Source organism: Pholcus phalangioides, unplaced genomic scaffold (genome assembly GCF_987345545.1).
Source record: "Pholcus phalangioides strain wild (caught in Gottingen) unplaced genomic scaffold, Ppha-v1.0 ptg000010l_1, whole genome shotgun sequence".
NCBI lineage: Eukaryota > Metazoa > Arthropoda > Arachnida > Araneae > Pholcidae > Pholcus > Pholcus phalangioides.
This window is the reverse complement of record NW_028301603.1, coordinates 12,065,219-12,089,833: the sequence shown is the minus strand read 5'-3', so window position 1 is coordinate 12,089,833 and position 24,615 is coordinate 12,065,219. Positions and strand designations below refer to the sequence as shown.

Sequence of the window (24,615 nt, the reverse complement as noted above, 5' to 3'; positions counted from 1 at the left end):
CACACACAGAACATATTTTCTCACCATACCTCACTAAATAGCTTTATTATATCACATCTAATTTTTTTTTTGTTTTCGCAGATTGCAGATTTCACTGGTTTCCTTAACCACCTGCCATGGCTCCTTCCTCCACTTGATTTTCTTCTTGTGACCCCCCCCCCCCCGCGCTTTAGAATACATCAAGACCGCTAGGGGAACCACATGGCCCTATTTTGAGACCCACCTAACTACACAATCCATATCAGATCGCTGTGATGTACAGTGTATTTTCATGCTACCATCTGTTGACGGCTCAAAAAGTACATCTATAATCAGCAATAATTCGATCTGCAACATTTCTTTTCCCATCATGCAATGCAGAACATCCTAAATTAATCGAAAAAGAATTTAAAAAATTTAAAAATTATTCGAAAAAAATATTTTAACAGTTTAATACAGGCAATTATTTTATATATTTAAAAAATACATAATATTAAATACAATGAAAGTAAAATATAAAAGTTATACAATCATGGCGGCGGAAATTAGTCCGTGCGAGCAAATTTTTCACTGCTTGTTAGGTCACCTGATTAGTAGGGCTAGGGTCTTTATGCTTTAAAAACCAACAGGCTCTATAAAAAATGCACTTATGCCCTTGAAAATTTTAAAATATGCCGTAAAACTAAAAATATACCTTTACAAATCAGATGACCATATTCCCTCGAAGAAATTACGGGAAATCGCCAATCATTGTCCAAAATGATGCTAAAGACACACACATAAAATTGTTAATTGGTGATAATATCGTCGAAAAATCACCAACCATTTGCTAAAAACAATGTCAAAGGTAAGTAAAATTGTCAGCTTTTGCTAATATTGTCGAAAAATTTCCAAATGTTGGAAATGAAGCTAGTGGAGATTGAGCTTGAGGGGGGAAAAATCACTCCTCAGCGTTCTTCTGAAATTTGCGGAATAATGCTCGAAAATTTTCTTTAAATTTTGAAAATCATGGGAAAAATGCGAAAATTAAGGAGTCATGAAAAAATGTTCTATCGCGTAAAAATAGAGAAATGTGCAAAAACATAAAAAAGGTATGCAAAGTCATAGAAATCCGTGCACTTCTGAGTAGTTTGGCGGAATAGCCGGTGTTTGGAGGCTAGCCACTGAGCAAATTAGCCAGACTAGCAATATAGTAAAATTTCGAAAAGCCGAATGTGCAGCAACCGACAAAAAAAGCTTTGAGTTATCGTTAGTTCCACTTATCCGAAATTCCAATTTCAGAGTGGGAGATATAATATTTTCTTAAAATAAACACACGCACCACAGCACTATTATCATTTCAGTAAAACATGCCATACTACTGAAGATGAAGAAATTGCGTATTATGGAAACGGATGCATACATGATATCGTATAAACGATATAAACGAAGTGTGTATACGAGATCTTTTTCAGTAAAAAAATGCAGTGATTTTTGACTGTCTATCACTTCTTTCGTCATTCACATTTTACAAGCAGGCAAATGTATCCGCCAAGTTCCAGAGCTAAACGTTAAAGTTTATTGCTAAATTCTGTTAAATGCTGATTTCTATTTTCAACTAAACGCTATATCCTATTGCTAAATGCTGAATTCTATTGCTAAATTCCACCTGCTTGTATATATAATGCTATTTTTTAAACTTCTCTCATTACGAAACTTCGAATTTAATGGAAAACACTAAAATGCGGGAAACGTTCTGGGGCTGAATGAATAAACTTCGATTTAAACAGATATTCGAGCTAGCGGATTTCGAGTTATCGCGAATTGACTGTATCTACATTGCTGTTTCCATTCTGTGTGTGTGTGGTATCAATAGAAATCTACAATTTTTGACTAATCGCCACGATATTCTGCGTGTACAGCGTGTAGTATCAGCGGTCTTCAACTCATAGGCCGCGGGTCAAATTTGGTCCTTTTCACCGCCGACCAGAATAATTTCAGAATCGGACAGATGAATAATTTCAGAATCGGACAGATGAATAATTTCGGAATCGGACAGATGAATAATTTCAGAATCAGACATGAATAATTTCAGAATCAGACATGAATAATTTCAGAATCAGACATGAATAATTTCAGAATCAGACATGAATAATTTCAGAATCAGACATGAATAATTTCAGAATCAGGCACATGAATAATTTCAGAATCAGACACATGAATAATTTCAGAATCGGATATGAATAATTTAAGAATCAGGCACATGAATAATTTCGGAATCAGACATGAATAATTTCAGAATCAGGCACATGAATAATTTCAGAATCAGGCACGTAAATAATTTCAGAATCAGACACATGAATAAGTTCAGAATCGGATATGAATAATTTAAGAATCAGGCACATGAATAATTTCGGAATCAGACATGAATAATTTCAGAATCAGGCACATGAATAATTTCAGAATCAGACATGAATAATTTCAGAATCAGGCACATGAATAATTTCATAATCAGACATGAATAATTTCAGAATCAGACATGAATAATTTCAGAATCAGGCACATGAATAATTTCAGAATTGGATATGAATAATTTAAGAATCAGGCACATGAATAATTTCGGAATCAGACATGAATAATTTAAGAATCAGGCACATGAATAATTTAAGAATCAGGCACATGAATAATTTCGGAATCAGACATGAATAATTTCAGAATCAGGCACAAGAATAATTTCAGAATCAGACACATGAATAATTTCAGAATCGGATATGAATAATTTAAGAATCAGGCACATGAATAATTTCGGAATCAGACATGAATAATTTCAGAATCAGGCACGTAAATAATTTCAGAATCAGACATGAATAATTTCAGAATCAGGCACATGAATAATTTCAGAATCAGACATGAATAATTTCAGAATCATTGACATGAATAATTTCATAATCAGACATGAATAATTTCAGAATCAGACATGAATAATTTCAGAATCAGGCACATGAATAATTTCGGAATCAGACATGAATAATTTCAGAATTGGATATGAATAATTTAAGAATCAGGCACATGAATAATTTCAGAATCAGACATGAATAATTTCAGAATCAGGCACATGAATAATTTCAGAATCGGATATGAATAATTTAAGAATCAGGCACATGAATAATTTCGGAATCAGACATGAATAATTTCAGAATCACGCACGTAAATAATTTCAGAATCAGAGATATGAATATAATTTAAGATATTTATATTTAATTTATATATTTATACTTATATATTAAGATTTATATTTCATCATGCACCCCTCAGACCTTTCAAATCTATCTCCGCCTACGGACTTAAATCGTCAGAATAGTTGAAAATATGACCTACACCACTTTTTAACACGTCCAATTAATATCATACCTCTACAACGAATGGTTGATGAGACAAAAGCCGTATTAGGACTTACAGGATACCCTTGTATAAAAGGATGCATTTCAGTCGAACAAAGACAGTCATTCGCATTTTTGTTCGGATATTAAACCAACATAACGGAATAGGTCTCGTCTCGAGGGAGAGTTCTGTTGTTAAAGCTTATATCTGGCAACTTTACAATTCTCTCAGCTCCAGTCAACGGTGCCAAAAAACGATATTATATGCCTTTTTTTTCCAACTATCTCTATCCAGTCCACGAAAAACGCCTCTCCATATATATCTTCTCGAAATTTTCGCTCTAAATCCGAAAATATAGGATAATTGATATTTCCCAAATCATCCTGCCTTATCTCTGTTAGTAGAAAATCTCGGCGTTGCCAAAACGTGTAATTTAAGAGGGGGGGGAGGGAGAACTCCGAGAGGGAAATAGAAGTGTTAGCTCTTATCATTTCAAGAGACACAATAACATGCCATGTTATATATTCCCATTTTTCTCTAACTAAACCCAGATTTGCAACCGCAGCGATACGCATTTTAACCCGTTAAAAAACCGGTTTTGAAGTGAGGCTAGCACATTGCAGGCTGTTATTGGTCAATTTTTCATAGTCACCCCTGCAAAACCGGTTTCAGCTGGTACAGATCCGGCTAAAAAAGAGCAGCTTTTCAACATGGATACTAAAAAAGAAGAACGATTCTCGAAATTGGAGCTTATCTCTATTCTTACAGCCGACAACAACACGGATATATCGCCATTGCGGCAATCGGCGGCCGAAATTTATGATGGAAATTCACGAATTCAGGCCGAAATTTTAGTGAAATCCGCTAACTGCCCATCGCGGGGTACGTGGGCGAGCTATTAAGGCTAGTGTAGCCAGGAATTTCTTTTGGGGGATGAGGTAAACTAAATTTCCCTTTCTATAGAGCGGGCGTCATCCTAAATAACTCCTCCTTCCATGGGAATGATCTTGTGCACTACAGATACATTATAAAAGTGTTTTCCAACCTTTTTCAATGTCGTGAAACCCCTGGTAGCAAAGGTCCATGCAGCGCGGGAAGGGGGGGGGGGGAGTCTCTCCCTGTCTCCTATAGGGTGAAACCAGGGTCGTCTTAAGATCATCATGGACCTCCGGGCCAAGTAATTCTTCTGAGGCCCTATCTGGCCAATTGAAGAGAATTTCAACCGGTTCTTGTTTTTGTGAGGCACTCTCTTCTCTCGGCCCTCGGGCCGTGCCCTCGTGTGCCCATGCGTTAAGACGGCGCTGGGGGCACACCCCTTTCCGTAAAAAGGGGTGATAGAAAGTGCATCCGAAAAAAGTCTATTTCAACCCCCCCCCCTCTATAAAATCTAAATAGGTTGTTTTTATTCCCATTAAATAAAAAGTTGAATAAACTATGATTTTACAGCTCATTCCTGCTATGGTAGAAAATTATTCCGCGGAGCTCTTTCAAAGCACTCCCGGATTCTCTGGGGGTTCACAGACTACACCATCTTATCTTACGAAGAAGGTACTGAGAACATTTATTCTGAAAACGGTGGAGGTGGGGACAAATAAACGTGAAAGACACTGAACCATACTTTCATCAACTACGTATGATTGAGTGCTACAGAAAGTTAGCCTCAATAAAATTGTAGCAAAAATATTGTATATATATGGTCATTGCAACAACCAAGAATGTTGAATAAAAAGAGATTATGGAGCAAAATTAGTACAAATCAAGTTCAAAGCCAATTTTTCAAGGAGCTGAGAATCCCCTTGGGTATTGAGTTATGGGATTAAAGATCGAATAAATTTACGAAAAGTTCAAACAGACAAATCTGCACGCACGCACGCTATGCTATCACCATTCCTCTATCTCAGGGGGTTCTTAACCTTTTGTGTCCCGCAGCCGTTCGATTCAATAAGACGAAGGCCACGGGGCCCCTTTCCAATGAGATGAAGACCACGAACCTCTTTAAAGAATTACACCTTTATATTCCCTGTCAAAAATCTAGTGGATTTTTGCAACCTTTTTTACTGATACTTGTCCACGTGGTCTTCAAACTCATTAAACGTTCATTTTTGTCTTTTGGAGCAAACTTTTGAAGGCGTTTCTTCGTGACACCTTATAAATTCTCCATGAGACTCAAATCTGGTCTCAAGGAAGCAATTTAATTGTTATTTTCTTCGCACCAAGCAGTGGTGGATTTCGAAGTGCGCATAGTCTTGTTGGAGGATAAAATCCGCATCCAATAACTCTTCAGCCGATGGTATTCTGCAGTATTCCAGAATTTCTCGATATACATCGGAGTTGACTCTTTCGATCAAAATACAAATTCTTCCTGTGTGGCTAGTGCTCATACAATCCCATACCGTAACGGAAGTAGCAAATTTCACTGACCACTTCATGCACTGCTTAGTGAATGCTACATGGTTGAGACGTCAGACACGAATACACCTTGATCACCGTGGGGGACACAAAAAAATTACGATTCATCATTGAAAAGAACCTTATTCCAGTCACCTCGTAACTGGGTTCGAGTCCCACCTTTGGGCGAAGAAGAATTTTTTCTCTCCAGCGTGGTCCAACCCCTAGAGGTAATGTGCTTATATCCCACATGGGACAGAGCCTGATTCATGTCTGACACAACAGTCACCCCGTAACTGGTCACTCTATAACTGTCTTTGTTTGCACCATCGTACCCTAGCATTCATTTCTTTGCGTGTAAGGAGCAGCTTCCTCTTGTGCGCATTTATATCCATAATGACTGAGTCGTCTCAGTGTGGTGGAGGACGAAGGATTGACAACAAGTCCTTTCCACTTTTTATGTATGGACCTGACGCTACGAAAGCCGTGATATCTCACGATGTTTTTTAAGTGTCTGTCCAGCCTCACAGTAGTAATTGGCTTACGGTCACTATTTGTGCGTTTTCGCTGGAAATTGTTGTCATTTGAATGATGTCTTAAAAGTTTACTCACACTTGCTTTGAGAGCACTTTGCTTTTTAGACGATCATCTGCCGAGTAAATCCTTATTTGCGGAGATTCACTACCAGAGATTTTAGACCTTCTTTTAAATCTTCCTTCCGACCCATTTTCAACACATAACTGAATAAAACCGGTTTGCAAGCCTGTCTTTAAATATCTAACCGCTTCGCGATAATTTATGCAAATTTTGGCACTGACGCTTATCCAATCAGAAGTTTCCCCCCAACCATTCTAATATTTTGAACCATCTCTTCCGATTATTCTAATTAGTCATACTTGTCAGTAAATCAGTGATTAGTCAGTAATCAGTTACTACGTACAAGTAGTTGCTAGTAAACAGTGTGCTAATCGTACAGATTCTTCAAGTAGAAGAGAGCTCTTCCTTGAGGGTAGGACTCGGCATGAAATTCTCGCATTCCGTAATTGAACAGATCATCCGTTTAGCTTCTGTGTACGGGAATTTGGTCAATCAGTCTATCAAACGTCATAGCAGAAATCCCCAAGTAAAATGTGCCTTTTTTTATGAAGTAGGATTTCTTTTGCGTTTCACCAGGTGCAAAGTACAGAGGACGCGAACCATGTGTTTCAACAATATGCCTCCAATCAATGAAGAGAGAATTGGAAATATTTACATTTTTGCAAAACTAAACCAATTCACTGACCCCATATCAGGCCAGTATGTCCTTAGGTCGTAAAAACTTCAACATATCTCCCGCAGGATAAGGCGAGATGTCTCTTATGAGCTGGGATATTCTGATGTTTCAGCCCTATCGAAATATCCTCTACATAGTTCGACTAAATAGTCATGTATGGTGTTTCAATGTTCAAATCCTTCATTATGCCAAGATTTCTGATATACCATTGTGCCCCGGTATAACGCCGAAGTATTTTATTTTGTTGCACTTGTAATTCTTTGATGACAGAGGTTTTCGCTGTGGAAAATCATGGTGCTGCATAGTACATAATTGGTCTAATGACTGACTTGTGCATAATGGTTTTGTTTTTGAGGCTAAGTGCACAGAGCGTGTGTAGCAGACTCTGTTTAGAAGTCCTGCAGCGTTAGCGGCTCGAACTTTCGCCTCATGAATGTGAGCTTTTTATCCAAAATAACACCGAGATATTTTGTCTGAGACTTGGGTTGTAATATGGTCTGCCCCACTGTGATAGTGATGTTCGGTGGAAGTTCCCTTCTTGAAAACCATATAAAGTTGTATTCGCTCTTGTTTAATACCACTGCATGTAGCTGACACCAGATCTCGTCTCTTCGGACCATTTCTTGCAACTTCCTCAGAGCTTGCTGATGGTCCCTGGATGTCATAAGGATTTTCGAATCATCAGTATGAACGGAATAAAATCAAGAGTGAAGTAGTTTTACTTTATATACAATTAAACTTTGCATAAAATCCAACGATCAATGAATTATCAAAATTTGACAGAAATTAACGGTTTATTTAAATAATTGTTTTAAACTAGTTACAATTTTGTCTTTTTTTATATCCTTAGTGTAAATTTCACCTTGGTGAAGATTTTTCTTATTTGGTGCAGACCCATTGGATGTCTTACGAACTTGAATTTGCAATTTAATGGAATCATGAATCTTCTTCCATCCGAAATGCTACTCTACGCAACGCAGTCACGGAAATATCGCATTAAAGTGTCTTTAAGTGTGAAATATATCGCTTTTCCCGCATTGATCCGAAAGAAAAAGAACTTCCTTCAAGAAAGCTAGAAATTCTCACATTCCCGGTATAAGGATTTTCAAGATAACGGAATCTCCCGAATCTGATACCAAAAATTAAAAGTGTATTCTTCTAGCCACCCTTAGAATTGAATACAACAACCGACAGGTCTGTAGTCATGTTTTCATGACTGGTCTGCTAAACGAAATCCGTTCTGAATAATTATACAGTAAAACCCCCTCTCAACGGATTTGCCCTCTTTTTTTTTTTGATTACGCCTTCCACCTGACGCATTTTTTTAGATCAATATTCTTTTTTTCGTAATTCTTGCATGCTATTCTGTTTTGCACAGGGCTTCAAGAGCAAACCTTCCGGATTGGAAAAAAATACGATTTTCAAAATTTATTTGAAAATTGTTGATTAACAAATGTGAAAATTGTTTTGTGACATCGATTTTTTTCCTGTGGGTTATTGAGCACTTCTTCTCTTTCTCCTTCTCTACATTCCACCCAGTTTTCAAGTAAATTATTTTCTTTAGATGATAGTCTTATCCACTTAGCAGCACGCACGATTAGGAAAAGAAGACGAGATCAATCTCGTGGATGCCGAGGTCGTAGACGGACATGTCTATGACCCCGATGATTCTGAACACTTTCAACCTGGCAATCAGCTTTGTGGGAAAGATGGTCAAACTGAGTGAACTGTTGAAGATATTTTTGTCCCTTTCACTGGTCGGCATAAAAAACAGAACGCTTTGAAGGATACACCAGGTCCATCTTATTACGCTGAACGAGAAATACAAGGTGACAGCTGCGTTAGCGCTTGGAGACACTTCTTCAATGAGCACATGTTGAAACATATCCACGAGTGTGCATGTGTGAGGCTAAGAGAGTGCTTTGAAACGGATGATTGGAGCCTTTCTCTTGGAAAACTAGATGCATTTATCGCTCTCATGTACCTCAGATTCGTTCTTTGAGCAAAATCTACTGTTGGTGATCTGTGGTCTATAACATAGGGGGCCACCAATTTTCACTGAGACAATGGGTAGACATATATTCAGTGAAATTATGAAATATCTGAGTTAGACGTAAAATCTACTGGAGCAAATCGATATTAGTCGGATATATTTGCTTTAGATTCAGAAATATGGGATGAGTTCATGAACAACTGAGTCATGCTACATTCCAGGTCCTAATCTTACGGTAGATGGACAGCTTTCTCCAACAAAGAGGTGTGAATTCCTTCAATATATGACTAATAAGCCAGATAAATTTGTAATGAAGTTCTGGGTGATTGTTGATTCTAATTATGTGTGCAACGGTTTCCCGTATCTTGGAAAAGATGAATTACGTCCCAATGATGTACCTCTTCCAGAACACGTTGCAATAAAGATTGCACAACCATACCTAAAGAAAGGAAGGAATATTTTTTTGACCGATAGTTTTTTCACTTCTGTGAACATTGCAGAAAAATTGAAAATTTCTGATACTAGTCTCGTGAAAAATCCCTAAAAATCCCTAATGTTGTGAAAAACTCAAACGCTCAGTTACATTATGCAAAAATATGTCTGGAGAAAAATATGTCCTTTTGATGTCGCGGACCCCTTGTAGTAAAGGTCAATGCACACAGCGAACCCCCCCCCCCCCCCGTAGCGTCAGAAGATCAATTTAGACGCACTTTCCCCCCTCGCATAAAATCTAATATCTACTGCGTTTCTACTACCCTTCTTAAGCATCGGAACAACATTAGCAAGTTTCCAATCCCTTGAGACGATATCCTCGGCAACACTCTCCTGTATATCTGTGGGACTGAACCCAACAATTCATTAGCACATTCCCTGAGGACCATGGGGTAGATGATATCTATCCCATACTATTGCAATACAGTACATTAAACATCCCAACAAAGATGGTGCTGCTATCTGGTGACTGATGTATTTTCTCCATTGTTTTTTTTCATAGTGAGAAAGAAATACATTTTCGTGAAATATCATGACTAACATTTAAAAAATATAAAATATTTGATAACGAAGAAAACAATATTTTAACATTCGATATAGAGGAAAGCAAAATTATTTTGTATCATAAAATTAAAATTTATGTATTATCAAAGCTCTGAAGGATATTAGTCCGCTTGAGTATCCATGGAGAAGTGTGTTATTTGACTCTGGGTCCTACACTTACAACATGGGGCAATTTGAGAACGTGATTTCAATTTTTTCTGGGGGGGGGGGCCAAAGCACATGTACCCAATGTATGTGTATATATATATATATACCATTTTTTGTGTATTTTCGAAAGCCGGGCCCCCCCCCCCCAAATGACGGGCCTGGGTTCTTGCATTTCTTTGGTTCTTATTACAGTCGGACTCATTTAAAACGAATACGGATATTTCGAATTTCCGCATATAACGATGCTTTTCCGTGTCCCGTGAATTTCGCGTTGCACAACTGTGCAGACATGCCAACATTGGCTTAAAGCTCGTCAGTAGTGATGAATGTTCAACTTTGCCATGGGGATACCCGCCGGGCAACATAATCATAGTACAATAAAAAAAATAGTCATTCAAAATAATAATAATCATACCAGTTCCGCGAGCTCGACCATGCGGTCTGCCAGGAGTGGCCAACAATTGGCCCGTGAAGTGATTTTGTGCGGCCCGCGACAAAGTAAAAGTACCGTGAAAAAATTAGATTTGCGATCACTATTTGAACTATCGGTTCCAACAGCAGATATTTCTTCAATAGCAAACTGCTTACAAAATTCTTATTTCTAAAAAGTTGAAATCAATGTTATTGCCTGGATATCCAACTCAAAAGTTAGGTTCTTCTAATTACTTCAATACAATGTTCAAAATTATTGATGTGGCGGAAAATGCTACTAAATTTTCTCATTTCTACAGTGAAATTGGTAATTTTAACACTGATTTCTATGGGGCTCATCTTTTTGCGTGACCCAATGATTATTATGACTTCTATTCGAAAAGTCTCTCATTACCGGGAGGATTGAAAAAGTGGCAAACCATTATAAAGACAAACTATTGTAAATACACACTGGCAGCGTTAAAGAAGTGACAAACCAATGCAAAGGCATATACACGTCTGAAGCGCTTTGCTAGGGAGCCACGGTAATCAAAGTAAACGTTCCGAAAGTGACTGTTGAGGCCCAAAAAACCATTGTTGTCCGACAGTTTTTCGCTCATTTCAGGCATTTGCCCAGCTCTGACGAACTTTTAATGTAGCCTATCGTTCAATTCGGGTCCCATTTGGTATATATGCAAAATTTGTTTGGCGACGATCGATCCAAAATTGTAGATTTGTATAGAGAACACACACGCACACACAGAAAATCAATTTTATATGTATAGATTGTTCGTAGCCATGTAACTAAGCATTTAATTGTTTTTCAGAAAAACTAAGAGGAGCGAGAGAAAACGCAGAAAAAACTTGTCAGTCCAAGGAGTGCATAACGGCAGGTAAGATGCACATAATTCGATTTTATGCTTTTTAAAATTTTTAATAATTAGTCCGGTCACTCTGGCAGAAACCAGTTCGGCAGGAGTGTGATTGGACCTTGTCATTTCTTCAATTCCTTCTGTGCTCGAAACGTTCGTAAACCTTCAGCCGGTGATTCGTGGGTTGAGACAAAACGACTTCACTTACAGTGCTTCATCCACCATTGTCAACATCACAATGATAATGAAAGCGGCACGATTAAGAATTGAGCTGTTAATCGTACACCCCGTGTATTTTATAGGAGGACTCCGATTTGAATATTTTCAGTGATTTGCTTTCGTGCAGCACCCTCTGTGGACAAAAATAACATTTTAATATTATCGAGAATATCTCGAAACAATTATTTTTCTGTATCAAATTCGTCAGAGTAACCTTTTTTGCAACCCACATTCATACCAGGAACATACCAGTTCCTTCAAATTTCATGAATTTATTGAACACCCTGTATTTTATTAGATATGATTTTACATAATGTACATTAATGTATTGCGCATTGATGTATAATGATCAGTAATTAATCAATGTAATGATTAAGTAATCAGTAATAATGTGCGATGTAAATAGTGCATATCCGACCCGCTTACTGAAAAGGTTGTGCACCCACCCGTACCGTATTGCGTCTCAAATTTGTATGCCGCCAATTTTATAAGTGGGCGTATTAAAATTCGGGACATTTAGTAATCTTCCATATCTATATTTGTGGCCCGCGAGGGCGAAAATATTGTGTGTCCGGTCCGTGGCCTAAAAAGGTTGTACACCCACCCCTGCTATAATTCGTCCGAATTATTTTGATGTCACCAAATTTATATTTGGCCGCATTAAAATTCGGGACGCTGAAAATACGGGACATTTAGTAACCTTTTATATCGATATTTGTGGCCCGCGAGGGCGAAAATACCGCATATCTGGCCCCGTGAACTGAGAAGGTTTTGCAACCACCCCTGTTGTAATACGTCCGAATTGGCAACTTTTTTGTCGTAATGTCGCCAAATTTATAAATGGCTGCATTAAAATCTGGGCCACTGAAAATACGGGACATTTGGTAATCTTTTATATCGATATTTGTGGCCCGCTAGGGTGGAAATACCGCATATCCAGTCCGCGGAATGAAAAGGCCATGCACCCACCTCTGCTGCATTGCTCCCGAATTTGCGGCACTCTATTTAACGCGGCCAAACTATATTTAAATACTCTCCCAAAATAATCTATCTTCAAAAAGAATCTGATAACAAAAAACTCAGCGTATTCATAATACATATCCAACCATAAATAATCCACCAACACTGATAAAATACCGACGAACAATCCAAAATTAACCGTCCGGGAACAAAAATAAATAAAAGCCGATTGTTCCCAAGGAGCAATAACAATGTACAGATAGACAGACAATACATGAATTATTCATGGGATTATGAATAGGGGTTGACTCTTGAACAAAAGAATCCGTCCTGGAGAAATCGGAGAGGAAGGGGGGGGGAAAGAGGAGAAAAACGGGGAAATTTTTCATGAATAAAAACGGTGAAGTTAAAAATCGGTATATATTTTGTCCCGGAATAAGTGGCCGGGGTTTATCCTTATCAGTTCCCGGCCACACGTGCGGCCTGGGAAAAAAAATATTAATATATATTTTTTCCTAAAAATATTATTTATATTCTACTCATAAAAAGAAGTTCCGACGTGAATACAAAATTGAATAGAAAAAATATTTAAAAAAATAACAAAAATTTTTCAAAGAATTTTATCTCGACTCATTTGTATGTAAATTATACGGTGAATTCGTTCAAGGGGAAAATTTAATGAACACCTGAGGATTTAGGTGAATTATTTCTCATAGGGATTTTTTTTCCCGCTCATTAAATAGCGAGAAAATAATTACTATTTCAATATTTTACGGGTTATTACGTGTAGGAAATTTGTGTATCGGAGTTTTTTATGAGGATAATGAGTAGCGAATGGCGTCTGGAGAGAGATCATTAATATTTATGAATTTTTCATTATAAGGATTTGTTTTTTCAGTATCAAAGAAATATTAAAAAAAAAAAAGCCAATGTCCCGATTAGTTTAGTTTGAGATTCATTATATTATACAGGGTGTCCCATAAATTCGTGAATAGTTCAGAATTTCATGAAAGTAGAAGGCGAATTTCTATGTTTCAATGCGATAAGCGAAATAGAAGAAGAGGGGATTCGTTTTGGTGCACAGAGAAATTACCTCGAATTTGTGTATATATATATGTTAAGATAAATACGGTTATTATGCATACTTACCAAGCATTTTGGTAAATTTGGTACATTTTCCCCTCTGAATATATCACTTTCACCGGTGATTATGCATAGTACCGAGCGTCGCGTCGGTAAACTTGATGAATCGTACTATTACAGTGCGATTTATAAAGTGATCGGTACGATTCAAAAATAAAACGTCGAATCACCCATGGCCCAGTTTAACTCACTTTTTTTCATATACAACAGTGTATCTCGCGGCCTGGTACTGGGCACTGACATCAGTCAAACTGGCCCATGGGTGATTCAACGTCTCATTTTTCCTATTCATTTGTCATTAGACCGGGCAGGGCCGCAACTAGATACTTTGCAGCAGGGGCAAGCACTCACTTTGGCACCCCGTGCAATGTAGAAGGATCAGTTGAAGCACAGGGGTTCTTGAATTATGGGTCGTGGCCCGAAACTTGGTTCACAGGAGCTACAGATATGGATCGTGCGATTCTACTTATAGCCAGGGATTCTGTGTTATCCGTCATAACCCAAACTTGATTCACAGGGCTTCCGAGATAGCTCGACAAATCCACTGACAGCCAGGGATTCTTGAGCTATGGGCCACGAGGTCACGATCAAAACTTGATTCGCATTTGTGAATAGACAACTTGCTTCAGCCTAGTCGCGGCCCTGCGAACGGGCCTTCCACCAACAAAAAACAACCGGGCCGTAGACTTCTACCGGTTAAGAAACATCGATATGCAGGGTGACACAATGTCACTCACTCCCCTGCTGATTCATTCACTCACCCACTGATTCATTTACTCATCTGCTGATTCACTCACTCACTCACTCACCCACTGATTCATTCATCCAGTCACTTACTCGCTGATTCATTCACCTACTCTTCACTCACTCACTCACTCACAAACTCGCTGATTCATTCATCCACTCACTCACTCACAAACTCGCTGATTCATTCACCTACTCTTCACTCACTCACTCACAAACTCGCTGATTCATTCATCCACTCACTCACTCACAAACTCGCTGATTCATTCACCTACTCTTCACTCACTCACTCACAAACTCGCTGATTCATTCACCTACTCTTCACTCACTCACTCACAAACTCGCTGATTCATTCACCCACTCACTCACTCACAAACTCGCTGATTCATTCACCCACTCACTCACTCACTCACTCACTCACTCACAAACTCGCTGATTCATTCACATACTCTTCACTCACTCACAAACTCGCTGATTCATTCACATACTCTTCACTCACTCACAAACTCGCTGATTCATTCACATACTCTTCACTCACTCATTACCTCACTGATTCATTCACTCACTCACCCACTCGCTGATTCATTCACTCACTCATTTGCTGAGTCGTTCGCTCACTGATTCATTCATTCACTCACTCATTCACTGAATCGCTCTCTCACTGATTCATTCACTCACTCATTCGCTGAGTCGTTCGCTCACTGATTCATTCATTCACTCACTCATTCACTGAGTCGTTCGCTCACTGATTCATTCATTCACTCACTCATTCACTGAATCGCTCTCTCACTGATTCATTCACTCACTCATTCTCTGAGTCGCCACTCACTCACTCGCTGATTCATTCATTCACTCACTCATTTGCTGAGTCGCTCACTCGCTGATTCATTCATTAACTCACTCATTTGCTGAGTCGCCCACTCGCTGATTCATTCATTCACTCACTCATTTGCTGAGTCACCCACTCGCTGATTCATTCATTCATTCACTCACTCACTCGGGGATTCATTCATTCACTCACTCATTTGCTGAGTCGCCCACTCGCTGATTCATTCATTCATTCACTCACTCACTCGGTGATTCATTCATTCATTCATTCATTCATTCATTCATTCACTCACTCACTCGCTGATTCATTCATTCATTCACTCACTCACCCGTTCGGAGCCCCGATTGAGAACCACTGCAGTGGTGCACTGAAGCCATGGTTCTCAAAGTATGCGTCGCTGCTCCTAGGGGCGTCGTCAACCTTTCTAATGACGGATTATTAAATTTGTCATCCGGTGGTTCTCAAACTTTTGTCACCAGCGGCACCCCAAGAATAGTCTAACGAAGAATCGCTTCCACGCACCAAAAACAGGCAAACATCAATATCGTCAGCTCATCGTGATGCCCTTGACGAAGTTTTATTGCCGGCCCACACACACACACGCAGTAGTACACAAAATTACTTTCAAAGAAATTCTTTTAAAAAATCCGGAATGATTTTCGAAGGACTTCGCGGAAGAAAATGAATTTCAAGATATCGGGGTGAGAGAGAGATTCGGGAAAAATCGGCGAGTTGCGGACAAATTCACGCGATTTCAACTTCCGAACGATCCAAATAACATTACTGATGAATAGAGCTAGGATTTTTAAAACCTAGGAAGCCGTCAGAATATGCCAAACAAAAAATTTCCCCTATAAAAATTGAAAAGAAAAAATATTCCTTTATATAAATAGGCTGACCATACATTTCCTCGAGAAAAATACAGGAAATTAAAAGGAGTCGCCAATCATTCATTATCGAAAATGAACGAAATTGTCATCTCGCTAGTAAAATAAGTTGCAATAAAATGATTATTATATATGTATCTTGATGCTGATATCACCAAAAAATCGCCAATCATTGCCAAAAGAGATGTCAAACATGAGTAAAATCGCCGATTATTGCGGCAAATGAAGCTAGGGAGGATAGATATTGAGAAAAAAATTCCCTCTCTTCGCTTGTTATGCTGAAGTATTCAAAATAATGCTCCAAAATATATGCCTCAAATTATAAAGATGAGGAAAAATACCCAAAAAATTACTGTAAATCATGAAAAGTGCTCCAAAATGATCTCACATCATCAAAAAAGCACTTACGCGTAATAATATGCATGTTTACGACAGTCATTAACCAATGAGCTTGGTTGACTCGTTTTGAAAATTACAACATCAACACAGCTTCTCTCATACAACTAATTTTTCCAATATATAATGATATTAATAACAGAAAATTCAAACAACTACTGATACGCACCAGGTCAGGGCCGTAACTAGGTTGGGGGCATCCGGGGCACTGCCGAGCCGAACGGGAGCCTCACAAAGATATTCAATTATTTTGCAACCTTTTTAAGGGACCTCAAGAAAAAGTCTGTCCGTACCCCCAAGAAGGCACGCTACGGCCCTGCACCAGCTGATGCCGTACAGCAGGGATCTTCAACCTTTCTTGTTCAGACACCGCTTTAACAAGTTCGATAGGCTCTCGAGTGGAATTCGTAGGGTTGTTGGATTTTGCCTAATTTGATTTACTGAGATGAAAATATTCTATCATCTAGTGCTGCCTTAACGCGTGGGCCCAACCGGACACGGCCCGGGGCCCTCATGATGAGTAGACCTAGATACAACCTTTGCAAGTAATTATGTAAATTGTGACTTGTGAATATTTCTAGTCAGATGGGAGGGGGAAGGGAGCTCATAACAGTCGCTTTGCCCTGGGGCCAATGGTATTCTTAAGACGGCCCTGATATATGTAATAATTGGTTTATGTCCGTTACTTGGAAATTGGATGATGGTGATCCCCTCGGTTGGGACGCTGAATGGAGCCAGTGAGGTTATGGTAGAAACTATCGCTATGTTACTCGCGGTAAATGTGATAAAATCGGTTATTATGTATAAGGTCGGGATTACACTATGAAAGTTTGATGAAAGTCTTCTTATAAAAAACTTAAAAAATGTCACCAATAGGATTATTAGCTATAGTCTAGAAAATGCAACCAATGATCTTATTGGTAGAATTTTTCAAGTTTTATAAAAGAACTTTTATAGTGTAATCCCGTTCAAATCACTAGGGATACGTAAATTTTGCAAAAAAAAGTTTTGAAATCAGAAATTTCGCATTTATTCGCAAAAAACGACTTAATTTCTTTTCAAGTATAATTATGGCTACTTATTAATTATGGCATGTTTTTAAGTTAAATGTGACTAGCTACTCTTGAAAAATTGAAGTTCCAACATGATTTGTTTTGCATTTCAAGTCCGCTACTACTATTACTTGACCGTGTATGCAACTCGTATATAAACATTTCTGTGTGAAATTTATACAAATTTGGTATATGCAGAAACATGATGTGTGTGTATATGCGTAGCCCTAAAACATTTATGTTGCCGAAGCTATGAATGTTTCGGGTTACGCACTCTGGTGGCATTTGAAGTATGTATGGCATAACCAAAAGTTTGTTCGTTTACCACTAGAAATAGCTACTGCTTGACATGATCGTTCCCCCCCCCTCCCATGTCACGTTTTTAAAAAAATATTTTTTTCGGAAATTTTTTCCAGTAATAAATTTAGGTACAAAGATTATGTAGGGGATGTTGCGGCTTCAGATATCCAAAATGCATGTCTATACGCTGATAGGCTTCATTCGTATCTGCAACTGTCTTTAGCATCATATTGAGCTCTTCTTCAGTTCACTATTTTCCATTGGTCAAAGTTTTTGTCTTTTTCCAAAAATGACTATACAGTAGAGTCTCACTTATCCGACATAAACGAGCCGGCAGAATGTCGGATAAGTAAAAATGTCGGATAATACTGAGGTGTTAAGAAAAGGCCTATTAAACGTCAAACTGGTACAGATGGATAGATAGATAGAACCGCTTACAATCCCGGACTGATGCAAAGCACAGGGACGAATCCAAGACGATGTGTTGGTAGGGACGATTATTTAATAATAGATTAATCTTTTTTGTGTAAGTTTATAGCTCTCTTTACACGGGAAATGTAAAAAGTGGGTTTAAAACCCGCTTTAAGGATTTCCACCAAAACTCGTTTACATGGACCGGCACTTTAACCTCACTTTTTAGATGTCGCCATCACGTGGGTCAGCTTGTTCAAGTCGCCGCGCAAAGGATTATAGGAAAGGAGGTCACACTCCGCAGGTATACCCAATAAAGAAAAGGATTATTCCCGTTCTTCATTTCTTTTCCTACGACGGAAAAAAAAGTCGTCAAGAGGGTATAGAACTCCCAATGCTACCGCAATATTGCACATGTAAACGGGGCTTTAGTTTACTCGTCCGGTATTTTACAGGACAGACAATTTTTTTCCCATATTATTCGGCTCTTGCGAGAGGTACGTTCCCTCTGGATCAGCACCTGCGTGAAGGCACTCATCTGCCGCAGGCAGGTATCTTCAGCTGCGAGAGAATGAAGCAGAGAGCCACACATTTTCAGCTTCAAATGGAGTGAAGGTAGGCCTCTGCAGCTATACAAATGGAACGGAGGCGGGCATCCTCAGCCACGAGAATGAAGCCGACGCAGATATTTTCAGCTGCGACTGAAAAGCGGAGGCAAGCGGGACCAGTGCCGGAGAATCGATTGTGTAGGTGCATCGGAATGGCCCGTAATTTACGGGACAGACAAATGTTTTCCATATTATTCGGCTCTTGGGAGGGGCGATCACCCCCTCTGGGTCTTCGCTTTTATAGGCACCCCTGATTATTAACCCTCTAGGAACTTGTCAGTACAACAGGGCCCCGGTTATACAAGGAGCTATAATTATACGTCGAGAAGCCATCCCGATACCGACACTGCGGCGAAATGTTAGTTATGATAAGAAACATTGGGCGTTGTCAGAACTGTTTGGGTCTTTTTGGTCTTTAATGCACTACCTATAATATTATTATTATTATTTAATTAAAACGAACAAACAGCAAATTACAATATACAAATATATAATACAATATACAAATACAAACATATGTTGCACGACACAAAAAGCACACACATATAATACATACACGATGTAGCCCCAAGGGACTATGAAGTCCAAGTCTTTGAAGGCTTCTGTACTTATTTCAATGAACATTAAGTGACTTCTTTCAGATCACCCCCCTGGTGACTTTTCCCTCTCCGGAACATATCTGATCAGCAAAATACAGGAAAGCGATCCGAAAAACACGTAAAATTTCAAAGCACTGCTCATCGATTTCGTTGTATTCATGCTCGAGCAGTCATCACAAAAAAAAAAAAAACGGGGCTATCTTAAAACGTCGTTTGACGTTGGCATCAAAGGATAAGTAATATTCCAACGAATTTTCATTTGCGTGAAACAAGGAATCGAAGCGTTGAAATGTACATTACCATGGACTTGACATGCTGTTGTTGTTCGAAACAAGTCGAGTGTAATAAGCGTTCGGATTTCCATCGGAGCTTGAAATGATTTATGGTTCTAATATTCGAAATTCTCCCACGACATGTACATGTTCCTGACTCCCATTTTCTACTTGATTAGGCAACACTTTCTCAACGCACCTTGAATAGAGAAAGGGAAAGCTTCTCTCTCTCTCTCTTCTCACCATTTTTTGAAAAATGGTGTTTGGTTCTAAATGGGATTATAATAATAGATTTAAATCTCTCTTTTTTCTGGAAGAGCACGTTCAAGGCGGAACTTGATCGATTATTACATCTCTGAAGTTGAATTCTTATAATGATTCATCGATGTCATTAATGTCCAAGAAAAGTGCATATTTGTATTGCCTCGATGCTTTTAAGAGGTATTTTTTTGAACATTGGAATTAGTTTCTAACGGGATATACTTCAGTGGTTTTTTTTCCATACATACGTATTATCCGTGTTTGGCGTTTTTTGGCGGCGAAAAATATTTACGTGGGTATTTTGATTTTCGGGGATGTCGGGACGCTAACTATTGGCTTGTAGTTCGAGTGAAAAACCTGACGCGGATAATGAGTATAATAATAATTAATAACTAGAGCCCGGATTATATGCACTAAACAAAAGTGGCAAAATATGCTCTAAAGATATGCAAATAAAAATGCAAAAATATGCAATTAAAATGTAAAAATAAGCAATTAAAATGTAAAAATAGGCCCTTAAAATACAAAATGTGCACTTGAAATGCAAAAATAGGCCTTTAAAATACAAAATGTGTACTTGAAATGCCGAAATGTATATTTAAAAGGCCAAAATATGCAATCAAAATCCCAAAATGTGTAATGAAAGTCACAAAATATGCATTAAACACCCCCAGAATATACATTGGAAATTTTGATGTATATATACACACCGCATATGCAAATAACTTCTACATATGACATTCGGGCATTTTTTAATTTTCAGTGTGTTGTAGCTGCTCAATAACAACAATAGCAGTAACAAAAGAATTTCGACACTATTTTCTAAAAAAAATTTAACACTTTGACATATCCTTAGAAATAGCTTTACAATAAAACGGTTAATATTCGTAAAATACTTTATAAAATATGTATTAATTTCACTAAATTTCACCTGCGGGAGAAAAAAACCGATGTTATTGAAATATTAACGAACAGTATTTATTTGGAAAATTATAAAAAAAATTGAGTGAGCTGAAATAAACCTTCAAAAATATGCACTTGTACTGGAAATTCTTTGATTTTATGCATTTATATGCATTAATGCTAAAAAAAAAGCCAAAATATGCAAATGATCTTATAACTATATAAAAATATTAATAATTTTATAATTTAAATAAATAGTATTTTAAGATCGAAAAATCATCTTTGTCACATGAAATATTACTACATCGATATTACGTTGATATAATCACATCATCTTCTGTACCATTACTGGCAGTTTTTGAGGAAAAACTATTCAGAGTACGAGTACTTTGATTATAAGCATTATGTATATCAATAACAGTATAAATCTGGTGATGCACTATGATGATCATGGTCTGCGTCCTGATATACAACGATAATCCCTATTACAATTTTTTTTTTTACATGAATACGTCTTTTAAATCATCTGACGAAACTGGGACAATCGCAAAAAGTTGTGCAGTAAAATAATTTAAACGCTCATATCTCCTGAAGTGTTCAGAATATATCAGTTTTTTGTTAGTCTTTTTTGCCTGAAGAGAGATCTCGCTATTACAAATCCAATAACATCACTCTGGTTTTAATCAGCACCTCCCAGAGATAGAAGGCCTCCACACGGGTTGTCAAGTTCACCTGTAACTTCATTAAGACTACCTAGCAAGTTTCCCATATTTTAAACCACACCTTCGTATTTCGTTTCTTCTTATATTTTAGCCTTAGAATCTTCCTGAGGGCTCAAAAATACAGCATCGTGATTGAATGTGGGACATGGGAATCGCCAATTCCGAGCCCGATCATTTCTTTTCCTCACAATGATGATTCTGGCGCGAGCATAAAATTTTTTTCCCTGAATATTGTGCGGGAAAATGGAATACTTGCTGACGTCACGAGCACTTCTACCTGTAGAAGATGCTGTGTGTGTGTTTTAATACCTCTTCCGGTCCGGGCATTAGGCTATTGTTTCACGCTATATCTTGAGAAGTTCGCAACGCAAATAGACGACATTGATATAGTCTGTTACCTAGTCTAAATAGAAATCCGAGGAGATATATACCGATTTCATTATATAACCTATACCACGCGATTCAACGGCCAAGAAAAGAACACATTCACGTCAAAACTTGCGGCCGTGGCTCTATCGGCTGTTGATCGTTGTTGAACGCAATGACGTCTTAGCGGGTCGGCCCGGGGAGGGAGGTGCATGCTCGAGGCCGTCAGTTGAATAGAAGCCCTAAACTTATTGAAGATTTTTATTCATTCTGATTTTTTTTCCCTTTTGACTTCGATCTTCAATTTTATTCACTCTCCCATAGAAGTATTTCATAGACTTTTGAAGAAAGACTTCGCTGCTGCTCCTCACGCCATAGCGTGCGTGTGCCACGGGTCGGCCACCTCCAGTAGTAAAGCAGATCTTTTCAACGGCAGTTAAAGTGTTGAAGCAAATATCTCAAAAAATGCAAGTGTCATCTAGTGATGAATTTTGAGGAATAATAAAAAAAAAATACATAACAAAAATAGTTTCATCGATATTTACAATTTTCTCTAAAAAATCAAAGCTAACGGTTGAATGAACTCAAAAAAGTACAGCGCCATCTAACAACAAATTATAAAGTATATCTTCCATGCTAATTATTTAATTATTGTCGGAAATTTTCTCAACAAAGTTAATATACTAAACTATAAAAAATTAGTTTTTTAATTAAAAGTGAAATATTTTAATAATTGATGTCGAAGATGGTAATTGTTAAATATGTATTACATCACTGAGAAAATAATTTTCGTCAAAATTTTAAAATCCATTGTATAACACTTAACTGTTTCAAGAAAATAGTCTATTGTAAATCTGGAGTGGATTCTACGACTGGATGCGTTCCAGCCATCGAGCTTATATTACTGGAGAGAAGATTACGTCAGCGGTCTCCGCCTTGGCAGTGCTGCGACAGCACAGGCCCCCGCACGAGTTGCCACATACGTCATTCAGACTACCTAGCAAGTTTGCCAAATTTTGAAACACAGCATCCTATTTCGTTTCTTCTTATTTTGGCGTAGAATCTTCCTGATTGGCTCACTACTCACTGACGTCACAAACATACAGCGGAGGCCTTCTATCTCTAGGAGGTGCTGGTCCAGTAAAAGGTATACGAGAATAATTTCGTTCTTCTGCAAATATAGCTGACTTCGTGGATTCAATCTACGAACGATTTCTCTCAATTATGTTGTATTTCTTTAGCTTAGTGTTTTTGTTGCAGCGCCGATCTTCGTAGTTTTCTGTCATGATGTTGAACTACTTTACCGCACACCAACACCGATCATATATCGCCATACGGCAATTTCCAACCAGTGGAGTTGGGTGGGGAAAATGAAGGCACCATCTATCGGCGGTTGCTCCAGGCTTGGTAGGTAAAGATCCTGTTTCTGACACTTTATGCCTGGATTCGAACCCGTAAACCTTGACGGTAACTTTCGTAGTGGAAGACGAGCATCTTACCAATGCGTCACTCGGGGTTGTCTAGATATTTTGATTTATAATGTTCACCACGTACTAGAACTATATAGATGCCTCGTTTAAATTAATTTAATTCAATAGAAATCCGAGAAAATCGAATTTACCTCGTGTGACATCGGTACCCATATATCCACAATACTTCCTTGTTCGTCGACTGAGTGGATTTTGGCGTGTGGTGCTTGACTCACGAAAGCATTCAAGATTCATGAAGCATCAATTAGAAACATCCCTTTGTGACTTAAATCTGCGTGGCGTATTGGAATGTGCATAAATTCGATTCTGTGCCCATAAGTCTGAGGCACTTAAAATTCAATTTTTTTTCTTCCAATTTTTTTGTGGAACCTTCACCTCATATATTTTAAATCATAGTTTCCCAAAGTTTTTTGTTCAATCACCCCTTCTTCAAAATTTTTTCCTCTCTCTCTCCTCCCAACTTCAGCTAACCCATAGGATCCTATGTTATAGTCGTAGCTTCTATCGTCCCTCTTGGACCATTCCATCGCCCACCGGGGGTGATATTGCTCACTTCGGGAAACACTGTTCTAGAATATAAATAATTTCTGATCTTGGATGAAATTATTAACAGAATCTATTAGATACTTTTTATTTTATTAACCTTTTAAGTGGTAATTAGAAATCAGCCCCCCCCCCCCTTTCAAAATACCATATCTTTTGAATGAAGTAGTCTTTCTTCAGACGTTTTAGCAGCTGCAAACTAAGGGGGTAAAGGGAAAAGTTTTCCATTGAGAAATCATTTGTGCAAAAACTATACGGCTTGTCCATGTTGAAAAAAGAGGCTTTTTTGGAAGCGTGATATCTCGTCATTGACGCTTGAAAGATTAAAGAGTATACTGTGTGCTTAAACCATTGTGCTACACTGTACAACTAGTTCTTACACAGAATACAATGCACCTCGTAAAAATTATGTATAGAATTACTAACGAATT

General features: G+C 38.1%; 1 protein-coding gene across 2 annotated transcripts in view; it reads left to right on the top strand.

The window, feature by feature from the left end:
- Positions 1 to 24,615, top strand: part of LOC149080928 (endothelin-converting enzyme 2-like) — a 312,513-nt gene that overhangs the window by 145,175 nt on the left and 142,723 nt on the right. For both annotated transcript variants that reach the window (XR_016193399.1, XM_089237622.1), the window contains exon 3: positions 11,435 to 11,500. Coding sequence is in view for 1 of the 2 variants with exons in the window: in XM_089237622.1 (XP_089093748.1) it covers positions 11,435 to 11,500 (66 nt within the window). In the remaining variant the exon portion in view is untranslated. The remainder of the gene's footprint in view (positions 1 to 11,434; positions 11,501 to 24,615) is intronic.